Raw genomic sequence first — 20,992 nt, 5'->3', positions numbered from 1 at the left:
ATTGCTGAGATAAAACAACCCAATCGCTGGGTCAAAACAACCTAATTGCTGAGATAAAACAACCCAATTGCTGGGTTAAAACAACCCAATTGCTGGGTCAAAACAACCCAATCGCTGGGTCAAAACAACCCAATCGCTGGATCAAAACAACCTAATTGCTGAGATAAAACAACCCAATCGCTGGGTCAAAACAACCTAATTGCTGAAATAAAAACAACCCAATCGCTGGGTCAAAACAACCCAATTGCTGAGATAAAACAACCCAATTGCTGGGTTAAAACAACCCAATTGCTGGGTCAAAACAACCCAATCGCTGGGTCAAAACAACCTAATTGCTGAGATAAAACAACCCAATCGCTGGGTCAAAACAACCTAATTGCTGAGATAAAATAACCCAATTGCTGAGTTAAAACAACCCAATCACTGGGTCAAAACAACCCAATCGCTGGGTCAAAACAACCTAATTGCTGAGATAAAACAACCCAATCGCTGGGTCAAAACAACCCAATCGCTGAGTTAAAGCAACCCAATCGCTGAGTTAAAGCAACCCAATCGCTGAGTTAAAGCAACCCAAATGCTGAGTTAAAACATCCCAATCGCTGGGTCAAAATAACCCAATTGCTGAGTTAAAACAACCCAATCACTGGGTCAAAACAACCCAATCGCTGGGTCAAAACAACCTAATTGCTGAGATAAAACAACCCAACCGCTGGTTCAAAGCAACCCAATCGCTGGGTCAAAATAACCCAATTGCTGAGTTAAAACAACCCAATCACTGGGTCAAAACAACCCAATTGCTGAGATAAAACAACCCAATTGCTGGGTTAAAACAACCCAATTGCTGGGTCAAAACAACCCAATCGCTGGATCAAAACAACCTAATTGCTGAGATAAAACAACCCAATCGCTGGGTCAAAACAACCTAATTGCTGAAATAAAAACAACCCAATCGCTGGGTCAAAACAACCCAATCGCTGAGTTAAAGCAACCCAATCGCTGAGTTAAAGCAACCCAATCGCTGAGTTAAAGCAACCCAAATGCTGAGTTAAAACAACCCAACCGCTGGGTCAAATCAACCCAATCGCTGGGTCAAAATAACCCAATTGCTGAGTTAAAACAACCCAATCACTGGGTCAAAACAACCCAATCGCTGGGTCAAAACAACCTAATTGCTGAGATAAAACAACCCAATCGCTGGGTCAAAACAACCCAATCGCTGAGTTAAAGCAACCCAATCGCTGAGTTAAAGCAACCCAAATGCTGAGTTAAAACATCCCAATCGCTGGGTCAAAATAACCCAATTGCTGAGTTAAAACAACCCAATCACTGGGTCAAAACAACCCAATCGCTGGGTCAAAACAACCTAATTGCTGAGATAAAACAACCCAACCGCTGGTTCAAAGCAACCCAATCGCTGGGTCAAAATAACCCAATTGCTGAGTTAAAACAACCCAATCACTGGGTCAAAACAACCCAATTGCTGAGATAAAACAACCCAATTGCTGGGTTAAAACAACCCAATTGCTGGGTCAAAACAACCCAATAGCTGGGTCAAAACAACCTAATTGCTGAGATAAAACAACCCAATCGCTGGGTCAAAACAACCTAATTGTTGAGATAAAAACAACCCAATCGCTGGGTCAAAACAACCCAATCGCTGAGTTAAAGCAACCCAATCGCTGAGTTAAAGCAACCCAATCGCTGAGTTAAAGCAACCCAAATGCTGAGTTAAAACAACCCAACCGCTGGGTCAAAGCAACCCAATCGCTGGGTCAAAATAACCCAATTGCTGAGTTAAAACAACCCAATCACTGGGTCAAAACAACCCAATCGCTGGGTCAAAACAACCTAATTGCTGAGATAAAACAACCCAATCGCTGGGTCAAAACAACCCAATCGCTGAGTTAAAGCAACCCAATCGCTGAGTTAAAGCAACCCAAATGCTGAGTTAAAACATCCCAATCGCTGGGTCAAAATAACCCAATTGCTGAGTTAAAACAACCCAATCACTGGGTCAAAACAACCCAATCGCTGGGTCAAAACAACCTAATTGCTGAGATAAAACAACCCAACCGCTGGTTCAAAGCAACCCAATCGCTGGGTCAAAATAACCCAATTGCTGAGTTAAAACAACCCAATCACTGGGTCAAAACAACCCAATTGCTGAGATAAAACAACCCAATTGCTGGGTTAAAACAACCCAATTGCTGGGTCAAAACAACCCAATTGCTGGGTCAAAACAACCCAATAGCTGGGTCAAAACAACCTAATTGCTGAGATAAAACAACCCAATCGCTGGGTCAAAACAACCTAATTGTTGAGATAAAAACAACCCAATCGCTGGGTCAAAACAACCCAATCGCTGAGTTAAAGCAACCCAATCGCTGAGTTAAAGCAACCCAATCGCTGAGTTAAAGCAACGCAAATGCTGAGTTAAAACAACCCAACCGCTGGGTCAAAGCAACCCAATCGCTGGGTCAAAATAACCCAATTGCTGAGTTAAAACAACCCAATCACTGGGTCAAAACAACCCAATCGCTGGGTCAAAACAACCTAATTGCTGAGATAAAACAACCCAATCGCTGGGTCAAAACATCCCAATCGCTGGGTCAAAATAACCCAATTGCTGAGATAAAACAACCCAATTGCTGGGTTAAAACAACCCAATTGCTGGGTCAAAACAACCCAATCGCTGGGTCAAAACAACCTAATTGCTGAGATAAAACAACCCAATCGCTGGGTCAAAACAACCTAATTGCTGAGATAAAACAACCCAATTGCTGGGTTAAAACAACCCAATTGCTGGGTCAAAACAACCCAATTGCTGGGTCAAAACAACCCAATCGCTGGATCAAAACAACCTAATTGCTGAGATAAAACAACCCAATCGCTGGGTCAAAACAACCTAATTGCTGAAATAAAAACAACCCAATCACTGGGTCAAAACAACCCAATCGCTGAGTTAAAGCAACCCAATCGCTGAGTTAAAGCAACCCAAATGCTGAGTTAAAACAACCCAACCGCTGGGTCAATGCAACCCAATCGCTGGGTCAAAATAACCCAATTGCTGAGTTAAAACAACCCAATCACTGGGTCAAAACAACCCAATCGCTGGGTCAAAACAACCTAATTGCTGAGATAAAACAACCCAATCGCTGGGTCAAAACATCCCAATCGCTGGGTCAAAATAACCCAATTGCTGAGTTAAAACAACCCAATCACTGGGTCAAAACAACCCAATCGCTGGGTCAAAACAACCTAATTGCTGAGATAAAACAACCCAACCGCTGGTTCAAAGCAACCCAATCGCTGGGTCAAAATAACCCAATTGCTGAGTTAAAACAACCCAATCACTGGGTCAAAACAACCCAATTGCTGAGATAAAACAACCCAATTGCTGGGTTAAAACAACCCAATTGCTGGGTCAAAACAACCCAATTGCTGGGTCAAAACAACCCAATCGCTGGGTCAAAACAACCTAATTGCTGAGATAAAACAACCCAACCGCTGGTTCAAAGCAACCCAATCGCTGGGTCAAAACAACCTAATTGCTGAGATAAAACAACCCAATCGCTGGGTCAAAACAACCTAATTGCTGAGATAAAAACAATCCAATCGCTGGGTCAAAACAACCCAATCGCTGAGTTAAAGCAACCCAAATGCTGAGTTAAAACAACCCAACCGCTGGGTCAAAGCAACCCAATCGCTGGGTCAAAATAACCCAATTGCTGAGTTAAAACAACCCAATCACTGGGTCAAAACAACCCAATCGCTGGGTCAAAACAACCTAATTGCTGAGATAAAACAACCCAATCGCTGGGTCAAAACATCCCAATCGCTGGGTCAAAATAACCCAATTGCTGAGTTAAAACAACCCAATCACTGGGTCAAAACAACCCAATCGCTGGGTCAAAACAACCTAATTGCTGAGATAAAAACAACCCAACCGCTGGTTCAAAGCAACCCAATCGCTGGGTCAAAATAACCCAATTGCTGAGTTAAAACAACCCAATCACTGGGTCAAAACAACCCAATTGCTGAGATAAAACAACCCAATCGCTGGGTCAAAACATCCCAATCGCTGGGTCAAAATAACCCAATTGCTGAGTTAAAACAACCCAATCACTGGGTCAAAACAACCCAATCGCTGGGTCAAAACAACCTAATTGCTGAGATAAAACAACCCAACCGCTGGTTCAAAGCAACCCAATCGCTGGGTCAAAATAACCCAATTGCTGAGTTAAAACAACCCAATCGCTGGGTCAAAACAACCTAATTGCTGAGATAAAACAACCCAACCGCTGGTTCAAAGCAACCCAATCGCTGGGTCAAAATAACCCAATTGCTGAGTTAAAACAACCCAATCGCTGGGTCAAAACAACACAAATGCTGAGTTAAACAAATAATTGTTATCATATTATTTTAATTTCATTATCATACTGGTTAGTAGCACAAATAGCTTTACCGTTTCCTGTTATTCTTCTAGTTATTTATCAATAGCATATTTTTGCATATTTATTTTGCTGAAATATTGCAGTTGAATTACTTTTTAATTCAGTTGCATCAATGATGATGCTTTAATTCTGACACCATCATTGTTTTGTGCGATATAAATATTGAGTTTTTAATCACACATTATAATCTCATATTAAATAAATCACATTATTTAATTCGCCCACTTAAACAGCTTCAAATGTAAGTAGCTTGAAGTTTAGCTGACTCTTTTCCAAACGGGTAAGTTGGCTTTAAAACCGGAGTAGTTTCAGGACAGTTTGGAAGTATTTTCTCTATTATCAGGCTTTGCCGTCTCTTTCTCTCCCACACCATTTCAAGGTGAGAAGTCTTTGATTTGAGATGATAACGTATGAAGCGTTTGCCTCGGGCTCAACCCCTACCAGCGATCTCACGGCTAATCCTGCCTCCACGCTCAAGAGCATGTGTGAGTCAACTAGATTAGAGGCGATAGAATTAATTCTCATTAACTTAAGCAATTATAAAACATGTCATGACTGCTCTGTAATGCTCTTACGCCGGCCTGGTGAACAGGATTACCCGAGATATCCAAACACTTACTTATTCGACGCGTTTAGAGCAAGGATGCCTCTGCCTGCAACTCTCCAGCATGCGATTCTCTTTGTGCCAAATGTGTCTCGGCACATACGGTCAGAGACAGACGGTGTGAGGATGTCAACAGGGAAATCGGACAGTGTTTCCCAGCCTCACACGTTCATATTGTAGGTCAGCAGAGACACAGTGAGGAAGGGTGTGAGAGAATCTCGTGGACGCCAGTGGGCTTCCGGGACGTGTTCAGATGTGATTATAAGCACGTGCGAAAGCTAGAGAGGTGCGAATACCGATTCTTCTCAGTGATGATGCTGTTAAATCTAATCGGCGTTTTGATGTGACTGTCCGTGGCTGCGTCCCAACTCACACGCTGAAAGAACATCATATGCTGGTGATGCATGCTTTTGTTTTCTCATGCTTGATGGATTTGTTAACAATACAAGATGACTGATATGAAAATCTGACTTTTTCCATGTTTAAGTGCTATAATCGGGTATACCAACACAGAAAATGTGAAAAAGGACAATCCAATAACTTTTTTGGTAAGCCTTTCTCTGCAAGCCACTCAGAATTCCCTCACCTTGTGACGTAAGAAGGGGATCTTATTATAATATTACCACCCCTTAATCTGCACGTTTCCACCTACAGCGCCACTATTTTTTTTTTGTGCAAGCAAAAGCGGTGTACCGGTTTGAACAATGTAAGGCTGAACACTGTCATAATTTTGGCTGCGTGAGATTCTCCAGCTTTGTTGTTGTTGAGCTGTTAAAGCTCTGCCCTCTTCTGGAAAGGGGGCGGGAGCAGCAGCTCATTTGCATTTAAAGAGACACACACAAAATTGGCGTGTTTTTGCTCAAATTTGACAAGCTATAATAAATGATCTGTGGGGGATTTTGAGCTCAAACTTCACACACACATTCTGGAGAATTTTTTTTTTCCGATGACTAGAGGACAGATCTTGTAGGTAGAGTTCAGAGATTTTATCTTTTTTGATGGTTTTGTTGTAGTAAATGGTATTTACTTTTTTTTTTCACAAAAAAATGTCTTTTGTGAATGTGCATCTTTAAACACATATAAACATACCATTAGTAAAAGAGTAGGATGTTATTTTTAGTGATTTTTTATGATCAAAAAATATTCAATCCAATAATTCATTGGAGTCTTTGCGAGCAAATCATCAAACGAAGCTGCTCTTAAAGGGACAGTTCACCCAAAAATGAAAATTCTCTCATCATGTCATTACAAACCTGTGTGAAACCAGCATCAGAAAACCGTGAGCCAGTGTTAATTTAGTTTACTAAATAAACTAAACTAACTAAATAAAAATGCATTTTTAATGACTTAAACATATGACTAAAATCTACTCAAATTTGCGATAATGAATAAAAACAAAATGAAAATGATATACAGGGATGATTTGGGAAGATATTCAGGCAGGACTGCTGTCCTTTGTGGAAGATGCGCACAAGTCTAACCACGGGAAAAGCGGCGCTGTTGCACACTCTACAGGCTCGCAATCAATGAATAGCGCACATTTATGCCATGCGATTGCTTATAAACTAATGTTGATGAATTATGACAATGTTTACCACACGATGTTTATATAGTAAAATGTTTTAAAGGGTTGTAAAAATACATGTTTTATCTCTCTCATCTGAACTTATATGAGAAGCCTGCTACATTTCAGAATAAGAGTCACAGTGTATTTCGGGATAGTTTATAATTATTATTTTTCCTGGCCATTATTGTTATTTTAATTACACAATAAACTGCATTTAATTTAATTTAATTTAATTTAATTTAATTTAATTTAATTTAATTTAATTTAATTTAATTTAATTTAATTTAATTTAATTTAATTTAATTTAATTTAATTTAATTTAATTTAATTTAATTTAATTTAATTTATAGTAAACTACTGTATCTTCTGTCACAGGAAGGAAAGACTAAGAACATTATTTGACACATTATTCTATATATTTTACAGGTATAAGGGTTATTATAGTTAACTACACTTAAAACCATGAAAAATATCTTCATTACTTGAAATAAATTTTAACTGAAATAAAAAACAAAAATGTAAAAAATATATATATATATTTATTTTATTTCATCTAGTTTCCAAGCTTTAGCTTAACCTGAATAAAATTACTAAAACACAAATAAAAAACTAAAAAACTAAATATATATAAATATTTAAAAGCAAAAACTAAAAGTCATAAACATAAAAACTAAAATTACAATGAAAGCAGAAAAACTAAAAATCAAATCTGTTAAAAAAATTTTAAACAAAAACTTTAATGGTACCTCAATGATAAGTGTGTCAGTCCCTGAAAAACACTGAATTGAGCTCTCTTTCGTGTCTTTTTGCACTTGAACAGTCAAAATCCGTCACCTTTGGCGAGTAACATACAGCTGGTTGTCTTAAGTGAACATAAACAGTTTGGAGAATATCAGACGTATATAAGTGTATTGGATCCGTGCATTGTTAGAGAAATGATTACTTAATGCATGCATTACAATTTAACTAAATTAGATTTTAGTCTACTAAATTTACTGTAGATTTCAGTGACTAAAATCTTATGATATTTAATCAACTAAAACTAAAACAATTTCCGATGACTAAAATATGACTAAAACTAAATTAGCTGTCAAAATTTACACAGCTGTCAGCATGCAAACATGTTGTTAAATTATTGAAATATTAACTATTTTAGGTCAGAAGGGTTCAGCTGACAAAAACATTTGGGAATCCCTGATTTAAAGTGCCGCTATTATGCTTTTTTAAATATATTCCTTTAATGTAAGTGTGTAAAAGAGCTGTTTGTGAATGTCTGCAAAGTTTTAAAGATCAAAGTGCACGACAGAATATGAGAAAGTGATTTTTGACATTGGATGCATATTGTAGGAGACCTCAGGAAAAAAAGATTTACACATGCAACATCAAAAACATTACACATGCACGCAATACTGACATTAAAATCCGCCTTGAAATATATCATACTGTGCCGGCACCTTTGGCATACTACTTTCAACATACAAGATAATCCTAATCTCATACACTATATAATACGGACAGTATGTGAATCAGGCCGCGGTCGTTCTCCCGGTTAGCAGGTAGATGAGAAAAAGAACACATATATAACTGTCCAGGAAACTCAAGTCTTCCCATAATCCTCTGCCGAGAGCGTGAGCACAAGCGAGAGGGCTTTTCGGGCTCCTGTACAGCAGCACGTGTCCCATGGGCGCTCCGACGGGAAGAGGAATAAGTGTGTGCGGTGTGAAATGATTCCCACAGTTGCTCTCAAAGTCTTTAATTAACAGCACAGCTGCAGGCAGGAATCACACGGTCAAAGATCTAATATCACACCAATCCCAGATTAAATGTGTCTCCTTTAATTTTTGCATTTGTGGGCTGTAAAGTTTCTTTAATGGTTGGATCACCCAAAAATAAAACATTCTGCAGTGTTTCACAGGTGAAAGAAAGTCAAACATTTGTTCTTTTTCCATGTACGCGTGTTTAGTGTGTATGTTTAGATTGGTTGTGTGTTCATGCTCTAAGCGCTGTACCTGCTAAGAAAGAATAATTTTTCTTAGTTTTTAAAAGTGTGTTGGTATATTTTCATATTTGTGAACTCTTTCTTTAATTTCCACTCTCTCGGTGTTCGATTGAGCCTGTGAAACTGATCAGCCTGTAACTCCAAATCGCAGTCCTACAGTATCTATTTCCGACATTCCTTCAGTTCCAGCCCCTCTCTCTCTCTCTTCCTTTATGAAGCTAATATTAGCCGGCGCTGACAGACATGTTCGCGGTACAATAGAACCCTCCATTCGTGGCAGATTATAGCTGGCCATTCTCATGATAATTTCATCCGCCGTCTGTGCGCACTGCAAATATTTGCCTTTTTCTATTCTTTTACATGGAGCAGCGCCTGTTCAAGAATTTTCTGGAGCGATCTGGAGATTTTAAAAGAGGTTTGTGAATCATTTTAACATATCTAATGTGTGTCACCTACAGTAGCTCGCATTCGGCTTTGATTTTGTCAAACATCACAATGCAAAAAATGATCTTTTTTGACTGTGTGTGATTTACTCCATGCACATCCATCACAAACGAAACGTCACATGGCTGTTCTTGTGCATGTGAGGTTTCCGTCAGGTCACGTCTTGTCGTTCCTAGAGATGAACTAGTCTGAAGAGGAACCCGCTGGCTACTGTCTCGCAGAATATCAGCAGAGGTACTACAGCCAGGTGTGTGTGTGTCGTTCTGTCTCTATCTGTTAAACACACACAAATAAACAGACAATTCAAACCCTTGCTGAGTCTTTCCTGTCTATCCGTCTTCTGACAGCTCAGGGAAAATGTTCAGAGAACACATTAGTCAACCTAACGAACGGACACACACACGGCCTCCTTCTCCTCCATATTAATCTGTGTTTACCGTGCTAACGTCTCCTCTACAGGATGCCTGGCTCGAGGCGGCTGGCACGCAATGAATCGCGAGTTGCATTGCCATGGGAGCAGGTTGCCGTGGGACGGCCGGCGCATTAACCAACAGCCGTTTGACCCGCGGCTCAGAGGCCGCATCCACCGGGGGACCAAATGGCTGGTTAACCCACTTGGCAGTTCTGAATCTCAAAAAGCAGGCCAGCAGACACGAAACGAGACGTACGGAGGAGAGGATGTACCAGGACAGAGTGCGCCGCTGACTCATTATTAGGACGAATGAGATTGCCAAATTCTTCTAAACCAGATGACGAATTTAATGGGAACAATCACTAACTCTCTAAACAGTTTCACCACTTTTGCGTTTGTTATTTCAGCACAAACGCATGCATGTTATTAGAGATGGCATAAAAACCCGCAATCCAGTTTAACTACAAAATAAACTGACGTTCAGATGTTTGATTTTTTAAATGTTTTTGAAAGAATCTCTTCTTGTTTGATAAAAAATACAGTAAAAACAGTGTCATATTATTGCAATTTAAAATAACAGTTTTCTATTGAAATCTATTTTAAAATAAGTGCTTTCAAATCGATTTATCACGATTATTTGCATCTAACATAAAAGTTTGTAAATATTAGGGTTGTCATGATTCCTCCATGGCAAAATACCGGAAGTGGCACATTCCACGGACGAGAAGAACCGCATTTTTAGAACGTTTTCAAAGGCTGCATGATATATTAAAACCATAAAAAAAAAAATCATAATATAGCATAGTGCTATAATGAAATCACAAGAAATTATCTAAGTACTCGATTAACCGCCAAAACAATCGGCCGAGTACTCGAATAATCGACGGCACTATATATGTGTGTGTGTCAATATTATATATATATATATATATATATATATATATATATAAATATAAAAACTCATGTTAGATGTGATTAATCGTGATTAATCGATTTGACAGAACTACTAAAAAGGTCATTTATTTATGTGACTCTGAAACCTGCTGGAGTAATGATGCTGAAAATCCAGCTTTGATCACAGGAATAAATTACATTTTACTATATATTTACACAGAAAACTGTTATTTTAAACCATTAAAAACTCATAATATAGCAAAGTGCTATTATGAAATCACAAAAAAATTATCTGAGTACTTGATTAATCATCAAAATAATCAACCGATTACTCGATTACAAAAAAAAATCATTGGTGACAGCCCTAGCATATAAGTGTGTGTGTGTGTGTGTATAACTTTTATGTTAGATACGATTAATAACGATTAATCGATTTGACAGCACTATCAAACATGTAATTTATTCATGTGACTGAAACATGGAATAATGATGCTGAAAATTTTGCTTTGATCAAATTACATTTTACTATATATTCACACAGAAAAAAAAAAATTGCAATCATATTTCTGTTTGATCAAGTAAATGCAGCTTTGGTGAGCATAAGAGACTTCTTTCAAAAATCTTAATTATTCAAAACTTTTGACCTCCAGTGTACGCACTAAAAATAATTCATGACCACAATTGCACTTAAATTGATTAATCGCCAGTCACAGATATTGATCAAATCATTAATGACAAATAATCAATTTCCAATGAATCTTTAATACTAGTGCTTCCCCATCAAACCTTAATATCGTTTTCTCATAATGTCATCACATCAAGCATAATGCAAAACAAAAACATACTGGAGGAGCTATTAAACTAGTAGGACCTCTGTGATTTTACGTCATCTTCAAATCAAGAAATCTCACAATCTCCCCAAACGGTTTGAATAAGCCCTGCCGCTCCGCTTCTACGGTAAATACATAAGCTGCAGGCATTAAAGATTCACAGTGAAGTATCAGACAAACTGAACCAGTTATAAGCCAAATGCTCAGTTCCCACCGCATTTCAGGCTCCCATGAATATATATTATAAGAACAGGACTGAAGGAGAGAGATTTTAAAGAAATGGTGTGAGATCTGTTTGCCATGCAACGCAGAACAGGTATTTGTGTCAGTGTTTAGATTACAGTCAGCAGAAAAACATAATGCCATTATTCATTCAGCGCCTGGAGATGTTGAAAATGCATCTCGTCTGCTTTCATATTCCAGTCAGATTGTAAGCACACCGATCTGAATGACTTACTGGCCTTCCTCACATGCTTGAGCTCGCCAGGAGGAGAGAGAAATCAGAGACAAGATCTGTTTAATGTCTCAGACTATGTGGAGCAAATTGAGACTTTTACTAGAGTGTCCTGTAACTGTTTCTGAGATGCAAGAACTTAAAATAAATGCAGCATATTATGGATTCAAAATCACCTGTCACATCTTCAGCATTACAGTATTTCTCATCAGCATTTCCAGATAATCCTGACAGAGCTAAACTGAAAATTCCCTTCAGAAGTTTAAAGGACAGAGTTTCATTCACACTTACTGAGGTCAGAACAGCACATAATCTCACTCCGATCTCATTCACTCGTCTCTCCGTGTCTTTACCCTTATGAGACAAAAACAATTTCCTGAAAAAGTCAAGAGGTTGATGTAATTCTCACACTCATGATTTCCCATCTTTCTCTCTCGAAGAGCATCCCAGCTCACTCTTCATGTGGACTTGTGCTTTTCATATGTCTTTTACTATTGCATACATTTAGGCCCAGTGATCAGATGCACATTTTCACCTGTGGAAAAACACCTTGCAAACACCCACAACACCCTAGAAACTACATAGCAACCACTCAAAACACTGTAGCAACTGCATAATAGTTCCCTTACAACACTAGTTTGTGTGTGTATCTGCAGATAGTTTTCTGAACTTTTATTTTGGCGGGTTGCGGTGAAGAGTTTTGAGTTTGTGTGTGTATCTGCCGATAGTTTTCTGAACTTTTATTTTGGCGGGTTGCGGTGAAGAGTTTTGAGTTTGTGTGTGCATCTGCCGATAGTTTTCTGAACTTTTATTTTGGCGGGTTGGGGTGAAGAGCTTTGAGTTTGTGTGTGTATCTGCCGATAGTTTTCTGAACTTTTATTTTGGCGGGTTGCGGTGAAGAGCTTTGAGTTTGTGTGTGTATCTGCCGATAGTTTTCTGAACTTTTATTTTGGCGGGTTGCGGTGAAGAGTTTTGAGTTTGTGTGTGTATCTGCCGATAGTTTTCTGAACTTTTATTTTGGCGGGTTGAGGTGAAGAGCTTTGAGTTTGTGTGTGCATCTGCCGATAGTTTTCTGAACTTTTATTTTGGCGGGTTGCGGTGAAGAGTTTTGAGTTTGTGTGTGCATCTGCCGATAGTTTTCTGAACTTTTATTTTGGCGGGTTGCGGTGAAGAGTTTTGAGTTTGTGTGTGCATCTGCCGATAGTTTTCTGAACTTTTATTTTGGCGGGTTGCGGTGAAGAGTTTTGAGTTTGTGTGTGCATCTGCCGATAGTTTTCTGAACTTTTATTTTGGCGGGTTGCGGTGAAGAGTTTTGAGTTTGTGTGTGTATCTGCCGATAGTTTTCTGAACTTTTATTTTGGCGGGTTGAGGTGAAGAGCTTTGAGTTTGTGTGTGTATCTGCCGATAGTTTTCTGAACTTTTATTTTGGCGGGTTGCGGTGAAGAGTTTTGAGTTTGTGTGTGTATCTGCCGATAGTTTTCTGAACTTTTATTTTAGCGGGTTGCGGTGAAGAGTTTTGAGTTTGTGTGTGTATCTGCCGATAGTTTTCTGAACTTTTATTTTGGCGGGTTGCGGTGAAGAGCTTTGAGTTTGTGTGTGTATCTGCCGATAGTTTTCTGAACTTTTATTTTGGCGGGTTGCGGTGAAGAGTTTTGAGTTTGTGTGTGTATCTGCCGATAGTTTTCTGAACTTTTATTTTGGCGGGTTGCGGTGAAGAGCTTTGAGTTTGTGTGTGTATCCGCCGATAGTTTTCTGAACTTTTATTTTGGCGGGTTACGGTGAAGAGCTTTGAGTTTGTGTGTGTATCTGCCGATAGTTTTCTGAACCTTTATTTTGGCGGGTTGAGGTGAAGAGCTTTGAGTTTGTGTGTGTATCTGCCGATAGTTTTCTGAACTTTTATTTTGGCGGGTTGCGGTGAAGAGTTTTGAGTTTGTGTGCATATCTGCCGATAGTTTTCTGAACTTTTATTTTGGCGGGTTGCAGTGAAGAGCTTTGAGTTTGTGTGTGTATCTGCCGATAGTTTTCTGAACTTTTATTTTGGCGGGTCGCGGTGAAGAGTTTTGAGTTTGTGTGTGTATCCGCCGATAGTTTTCTGAACTTTTATTTTGGCGGGTTGTGGTGAAGAGTTTTGAGTTTGTGTGTGTATCTGCCGATAGTTTTCTGAACTTTTATTTTGGCGGGTTGAGGTGAAGAGCTTTGAGTTTGTGTGTGTATCTGCCGATAGTTTTCTGAACTTTTATTTTGGCGGGTTGCGGTGAAGAGTTTTGAGTTTGTGTGTGTATCTGCCGATAGTTTTCTGAACTTTTATTTTGGCGGGTTGCGGTGAAGAGTTTTGAGTTTGTGTGTGTATCTGCCGATAGTTTTCTGAACTTTTATTTTGGCGGGTTGCGGTGAAGAGCTTTGAGCCTGGCGATGAGTTTTGAACTCAGACTATCTGGACTGTAAAACCCCTGCATCTTCCTTTTGATCTTCTCTTTCCCACTTTATACCTTCTCCATCTCTCTGCTTCTCACTTTTTCCATCCCTCTGACTCTCAACAGATGGTGCACCATGTGGCGATCTGCCCAAGGTGAGGTGGGCATCAGGAAAGGGACTAAGGCACGAGGGACCCGCCTGGCACACTGTACTGCCCGCTGACCACGAGTGAGGAGAGGTCAACAACTTATACAGGACACTATAGAAATGCAACTACAAAAACAACTAGATTGTGAAGTCTGGAGCATAAAGCTGCATGATGACGCACATCCTGAAGTTGGAGTCGTTTCAAAAAGCCCTTCTGAATTTAATTTCAATCATCAGAGCTAAAACTCTCTGCAAGCAAATATTAATATCTGTGCTCTCGAGTTGGTTGTTTATGGGCGTTATAAGTCCATTATTGTGAATTAAAGTAGCCGGCAGGAACTGTGGTAATCACGTTAGCGTGCTAAGATGAGTTTAGAAGTGTCACGCTGTCGTCCAGCTGGACTGTGTTTTCTCCACACACTCATATTCCACATAATTGACTTTCTTCCTTCACAGATTTTCTTACTTCAATGCTTTATGAATATCCTGTTTTACCCTCACAGTTACAACTGGTTTGGTTGGTCGATTCAGCAGTTCTCAATATATATTGTGCTACTTGGATCACCTGAAAACCACCTAGGAACAACTTAGAAAAAAACCCATAACAACCTTGCATGTTTGTGACTTTTGCATGGACAAACACATTAACATTTTTAAAATCTAGTTATTTTCATTTAAATTATCTTTGGTGTCACTACCAAAACAACCACCTAGCAACTCCCCGGGAACCATCCACAACACCCTAGTATCATGGTTGTGACATTTTCATGAGCAGATATCATTAACATTTTTTTTATGATTCACTTTCAGTTCCAGTGCATAGTAACCACCTAGCAAATCCCTGGAAACCACCCAGAACACCATAGCAACAACCTAGCTACTCCCTGGAAACCACCTACAACACTCTAGCATTAACTTAAAAAATTAACCTAGGTGTCAGTACATAGCAACAACCAAAGCAACTCCCCAGAAACACCCCAAACATCCTAGTATCATGGTTGTGAAATCTGCATGGGTAAACACTATTAACATTTTTAAAATCTAGGTATTTTTACAAATCACTTTTTGCTCCACTTCATAGCAACCACCATGAAACACCATGGAAACCACCCAGAATGCTCTAGCAACCATCTAGCAACTCCCTGGACACTCACGGCCACAACCCAGCATTATCTTCAAATTTTTGCTTGTCACTACATAGCAACCACCTAGAAACTCCCTGGAAACCACCCAGATCACCATAGCAACTCCCTGGAAACCACCCAGATCACCATAGCAACTCCCTGGAAACCACCCAGAACACTCTAGCATCATGGTTATGACTTTTTCATGGTAAAACTCCATTAACATTTTTAAAGTCTAGTTATTTTTACAAATCACTTTTTGTTCCACTGAATAACAACCAACTAGCAATGCCCTGGAAACCACTCAGAACACCATAGCAACCACCTAGCAACGCCCTGGAAACCACCTACAACATTCTAGCATTATCTTCAAAAATTTACTTTGGTGTCACTGCATAGCAACCACCTAGTAACTATGGAGTCAAATTAATGCCTTAAAGTTTTGCACAAAAATAAAGTTTTGTAAAACACAAAAAAGAATTGAGCTATAAAAAAATGTTTTGCAAACAAAAATAAAGAATTGCAAAGGAAAATAAAATATTGAGCGGAAAAAAAATAAGTTTTGCAAACAAAAATAATAAATTGCAAAATAAAATAAAGTAGTGCAAAAATAAAAATATAATCAATTACAAAAATCAATGACAGCTGTAATCCTATTTTATCTTTGCCACATATTTTTCATGCTCAAACCTACAAAATCATTTGCAACGCTCATTTTATTCTGCGTTTTAGTCAAGCGCGCGCTCACGATGCCGGTTTTCTTTTGCGCTGCACTTTTCTGCGCGGATCTCTTTATGGCACTGGTTTGACGTGGGGGTGGAGTCAAGAAACAGGGGCACGCCCCCGCGAAACACGTCATCGGCAGGAGACGCAGATCGCAACAGAACAGGGCAGCGTTTCCCAAAAGCATCATAAGCTTTTGGAAACCAATGGAGCTACGATCAACTTAGGCTTACGATGCTTTTGGGAAACGCTACCCAGATCAGATCAAGCATAGAGACAGAGCGCATTTATTATAATCTGAAAACCACGCCCACCGGGGGGACAAACAATCCAACCGTCTCCATTGACTTTGTATTGCGTGAGGCTGCCTTCTTGTCTTTTCTGACTTATTACAAAAAACAGAACAATGCCTAAAAGCTGCTGTGTGACAAGGTGTACAGCTAACAAGCTAAAAAAAAACAGAAATACGTTTTTATAAGCAGTCGACCCCAAAAAACGAATGTTTAAGGACACAAAAGTGGATACAGGCAGTGAGACAGAGCGCAACGGGTCATATTACTATAAGAAATACACTGGAGGGGGTCGTAATCGGTGACAACATATGCTAAACAAACCAACAAAAACAAACCATGCATTATTTTTCACCATGTCAAAGAATTATTTCACCTGTCGCCGATTATGTTCCCTTCCAATGTATTTCGCGGGGGCGTGCCCCTGTTTCTTGACTCCACCCCCACGTCAAACCAGTGCCATAAAGAGATCCGCGCAGAAAAGTGCAGCGCAAAAGAAAACCGGTATCGTGAGCGCGCGCTTGACTGAAACGCAGAATAAAATGAGCGTTACAAATGATTTTGTAGGTTTGAGCATGAAAAATATGTGGCAAAGATAAAATAGGATTACAGCTGTCATTGATTTTTGTAATTGATTATATTTTTATTTTTGCACTACTTTATTTTATTTTGCAATTTATTATTTTTGTTTGCAAAACTTATTTTTTTTCCGCTCAATATTTTATTTTCCTTTGCAATTCTTTATTTTTGTTTGCAAAACATTTTTTTATAGCTCAATTCTTTTTTGTGTTTTGCAAAACTTTAAGGCATTAATTTGACTCCATAAGTAACTCTCTGGAAACCACCCAGATCACTCTAGCAACTCCGTGGAAACCATCCAGAACACTCTAGCGTCATGGTTCTGACTTTTGCATGGTAAAACTCCATTAACCCTTTTAAAATCTAGTTATTTTTACAAATCACTTTTTTGTTCCACTGAATAACAACCAACTAGCAATGCCCTGGAAACCATCCAGAACACCATAGCAACCACCTAGCAACTCCCTGGAAACCAACCTAGCATTGTGCTTTTGACTTTCACATGGGCAAGTACTATTAACATTATTAAAATCATGTAATTTTTGCCATTAATTTACCACCACAACAGATGTAAAAAATACACACTTCACTCATAATTCACACATCATTCTCGCACGCAAGAGTACCTGCAGTCCAGACACCACAACAACAGATGACAAACCCATAATGCACCACCTTCACAGGAAGCTTTCCCTGCTGTTTTTGTGATTTCTTCATTATGTAAACCAACTGGTCGTCACTCACCTTTTCCTGATATTGCCTGCGCGAGGAGTCCAGCGACTGGATCAGCGCCGTGGCGTGGCCAACAAACATGGCATAGCAAGTCGCACCCACGATCATGCTGAGGATGGTCAGCCACACGTCTGTCATGCCAACGGGCGGGTACATGCCATATCCAATACACAGCATGTGGCTCATGGCCTTAAAGAGAGCGTAAGAATACTGCTGACCCCACGTGTCGTTCTGAAAAGAGAGAAAGACCGAGCGAGAGACAATCAGAAACACTTCATGTCCATCTGACAGACCTGAATAGATATATTCACAATGACTTTGCTGGTGATATAAAGCAAGAAACAATGCCTTGATTATTTTTAAATAGACCTTTCCTTGCTTTAAACATTTTGTTCCAAAACATTTAGCATCAAAAGGCTAAAAAATATTAAGGCATAATCGTTTCAGCTGCACAATCCTACATGTATGCATGAAACAGAAAGTTGAAACACTGCATGAATATGAATCCAGATTGACTCCAGAGAGTTTGGGGTGGGAGAAAACACAGTGACATAAAATGAAAATATGTACGAATGAGGCCGAAAAAGAGAAATGCGAAAGCTGCAGGAAAGTGGGTCAGCTATTTAGAAAGATGTGAATTTCTCTGTGCCTCTAAAATAGTGAATAAATTGCCCTTGTCCTGTGGATGTGTGTGCGAGTCCGTGAGGAATCAATATTGGCTCCGTCTGAGGTGACATGTCCAGATTGCTTTCAGACTCATTTCTGTAGAGGCTCAATCCTGAGAGAGCGACAGCTTATTACAGCGCTCCAAAAAGAGGAAAAAGATCATACCGTTTCATAATGACAGCCCCGTCACTGGAATAGCTGGATCTAACAACGTGAAGGAGCTGCAGACGTCAAAAGTGAATTTGAAAAGATACAGAGTGGCACTATTTTACTTTAATACATGTGTATTTAAAATACTTAGAAAAACTGAGAAAATCATCACTTGAATCTCAATGTACAGTAGTAGGCAAAAGAAAAAAGTGATGTTTTTGTGATGCTTTAGGATGAAAATAATCTGATATTTAAACGGTGATTAAATTATATATAGAAAGCGATCAAAGAACGCTCCCTTTACAATCGCTGGAGCTGTCAATCAAACAGTGTGAGTTTATCAGAGACTGACTTCTGGACTCGAGGCTTATTTACATCGCGTTTGCACTGTTAGTTATGATGAAAGCATTCGTTAGTGTGCAGAAATTGAGTTGCAATGACAAGATCATCGCTTTCATGCTCTCAACAACATGTCTGTGATCGGCTACATGTTCATCACTGCAACCTTTCATGCCACGATCTGAATATAGTGCCATAGATCTAAATGTATTGCTATAATTAACACTTTTATGATTAGTTAACCTTGAGAGCTGTAAAAGTAAAAACGTGCTAAAGGTTTTCGAGAGAGTAATACTGGGCTATTTCATATGCAAAGATGTCAGCCAATCACAGCAGTGGGCGTTTACACTGAAGTCTCACACAGACACGCCCCTTAAAACAGAGTGTTCAAACCAGAGGCTAAAATCAGGGAAGGAAAAATGCCTTTTATTTCTAAATTATGATAATGTTTGATGTAAAAACCATACTAACATTATCATTGCACCCCAGGAAACATTATAAAACAATAAAACAACGCAGTTCATGACCCCTTTAACATTATTTAACATGAACTAACAAATTAATCTTTGTTTTTGTTAATTTCAACATTTACTAATACAATATTCAAATCACAAGTTGTATCTGTTAATATTATTTAATGTACCTGAGCTGACATAAACTAACAATGAACAGTTGTATTTCTATTAACTGACTTTAACAAAGATAAATAAATACTGTAACAAATGTATTGCGTATTGTTAGTTAATGTTAGGTATTGCATTTAAGGCGCTATATGTAAGAATTTTCATATATTAATCACTTACTGATTAATCCCGTCTTCCTGGCTTGTCTATGAAAGCCTGTAGACTGATTTTTGCGTGAAAGTATGTTTTTGCCAGGAAATTTAACAGTATGTAATGTTTACACGCCTGAGAGCTTCTCTTCTGCTCTATGACAAATGAAATTAATGCTTATACAATGTTCAGGATAATAATGCCGAAAGGGCCATTCTGTCCTGTAATGTCAATGTGTCGTGCAAAGAAAAGGGATTCATTCAAACTATAGTCTCACATATATAGTCTATAGTCTCAGATATACTTTATAATCTTACTATAATAATAGTGTAATTTTAATGACCTCATCTGTCGGCATTATGCTGCTGACAACAAATCCACATCACTCTGATCAGATGCTTTCTGAACTGCTGTTCTCTCAGTTTTGTTGTGTGTTTATTTTCTTATTGAGAGGAAAGCGTGCAGCACATATTTACATATTCATCTAACCGTCGTTCTCAGCAGCGTGAACGGCGTCAGGATGTTCGTTAACAGTTTATCACGGCAGATGTTTTTCTAACATTTTTACTTCTAAGCGAAGATTGAAAAGAACGTCACCATGAGTATATTGAGGCACTGAATCACATTCAGTCTCTTGTACGTTACGTAAGCATGAGCAGTAAGTTCTGGCTGCAGTTCAATTAATGGCCACCGGTGTCGCTATTAACAAGGTTTTCTGAATTCTACATTGAGCCCCTTTAACTAATGGGATCTTATTGTCAAGTGTTATTTGGCACTTGCTGAATGACATCTATAAAAATGCAAACTGGCTTAAAAAACGAATGTAGCACATCAAAGCACGCTTTCTAATGTAATCTCACAGTTTGTGTCTCCCCACTGTTGTCTCCACGCCTGCCTGCTGACTGATAAAGTGCTTTTTGAATCTGATCTCCAACTCTATGTTATTGTAAGACCGTAGCAATCACAAACCACCAATTATCCCTCAGGGAAGCCAGCGAGCCGCCGCAGCTTTCGTCGATAAACTCCAGCAATACATGGCAGTTCCTGAGAGGACTTCCTCATTTGGGGCTCGGCTGGCAATTTTGCCATTCTCGCTCTCATCGAGTTGATTCAGGGTCGTGGCTCGGGTCTCTGGCATTCAGCTAAGAAAACTAAATCTCATGGGCATCAGGAACACGACTGTTCTCTCTCTTTGGACACTGGGGACTCGGTGGCTGCATGTCCCCTTGACTAAAAACAGAAGGAAATTAAAGCCCAGCTCACTGGAGAGCTGTCAATACTAGATGGATATCGAATTAAGGCTGGAGAAAAACCACAATCTGAGACACTTCACCACACTAACCCACCTGCCTTACATAATAACACAGCTTACCGCAACTTACTGGGTGGTGTGAAC

At 39.1% G+C, this 20,992-nt stretch overlaps 1 protein-coding gene across 1 annotated transcript in view; it reads right to left on the bottom strand.

The window, feature by feature from the left end:
- Positions 1 to 20,992, bottom strand: part of hcn4 (hyperpolarization activated cyclic nucleotide-gated potassium channel 4) — a 106,511-nt gene that overhangs the window by 28,849 nt on the left and 56,670 nt on the right. Inside the window, exon 4 of the mRNA XM_067389473.1 lies at positions 17,681 to 17,899. Within this exon, the coding sequence (XP_067245574.1) occupies positions 17,681 to 17,899 (219 nt within the window). The remainder of the gene's footprint in view (positions 1 to 17,680; positions 17,900 to 20,992) is intronic.

The sequence above is a fragment of the Chanodichthys erythropterus genome, chromosome 7 (assembly GCF_024489055.1).
Source record: "Chanodichthys erythropterus isolate Z2021 chromosome 7, ASM2448905v1, whole genome shotgun sequence".
NCBI classification, from domain to species: Eukaryota; Metazoa; Chordata; class Actinopteri; order Cypriniformes; family Xenocyprididae; genus Chanodichthys; species Chanodichthys erythropterus.
The sequence above is the reverse complement of the archived record's forward strand: the minus strand, read 5'-3'. Positions and strand labels throughout refer to the sequence as shown.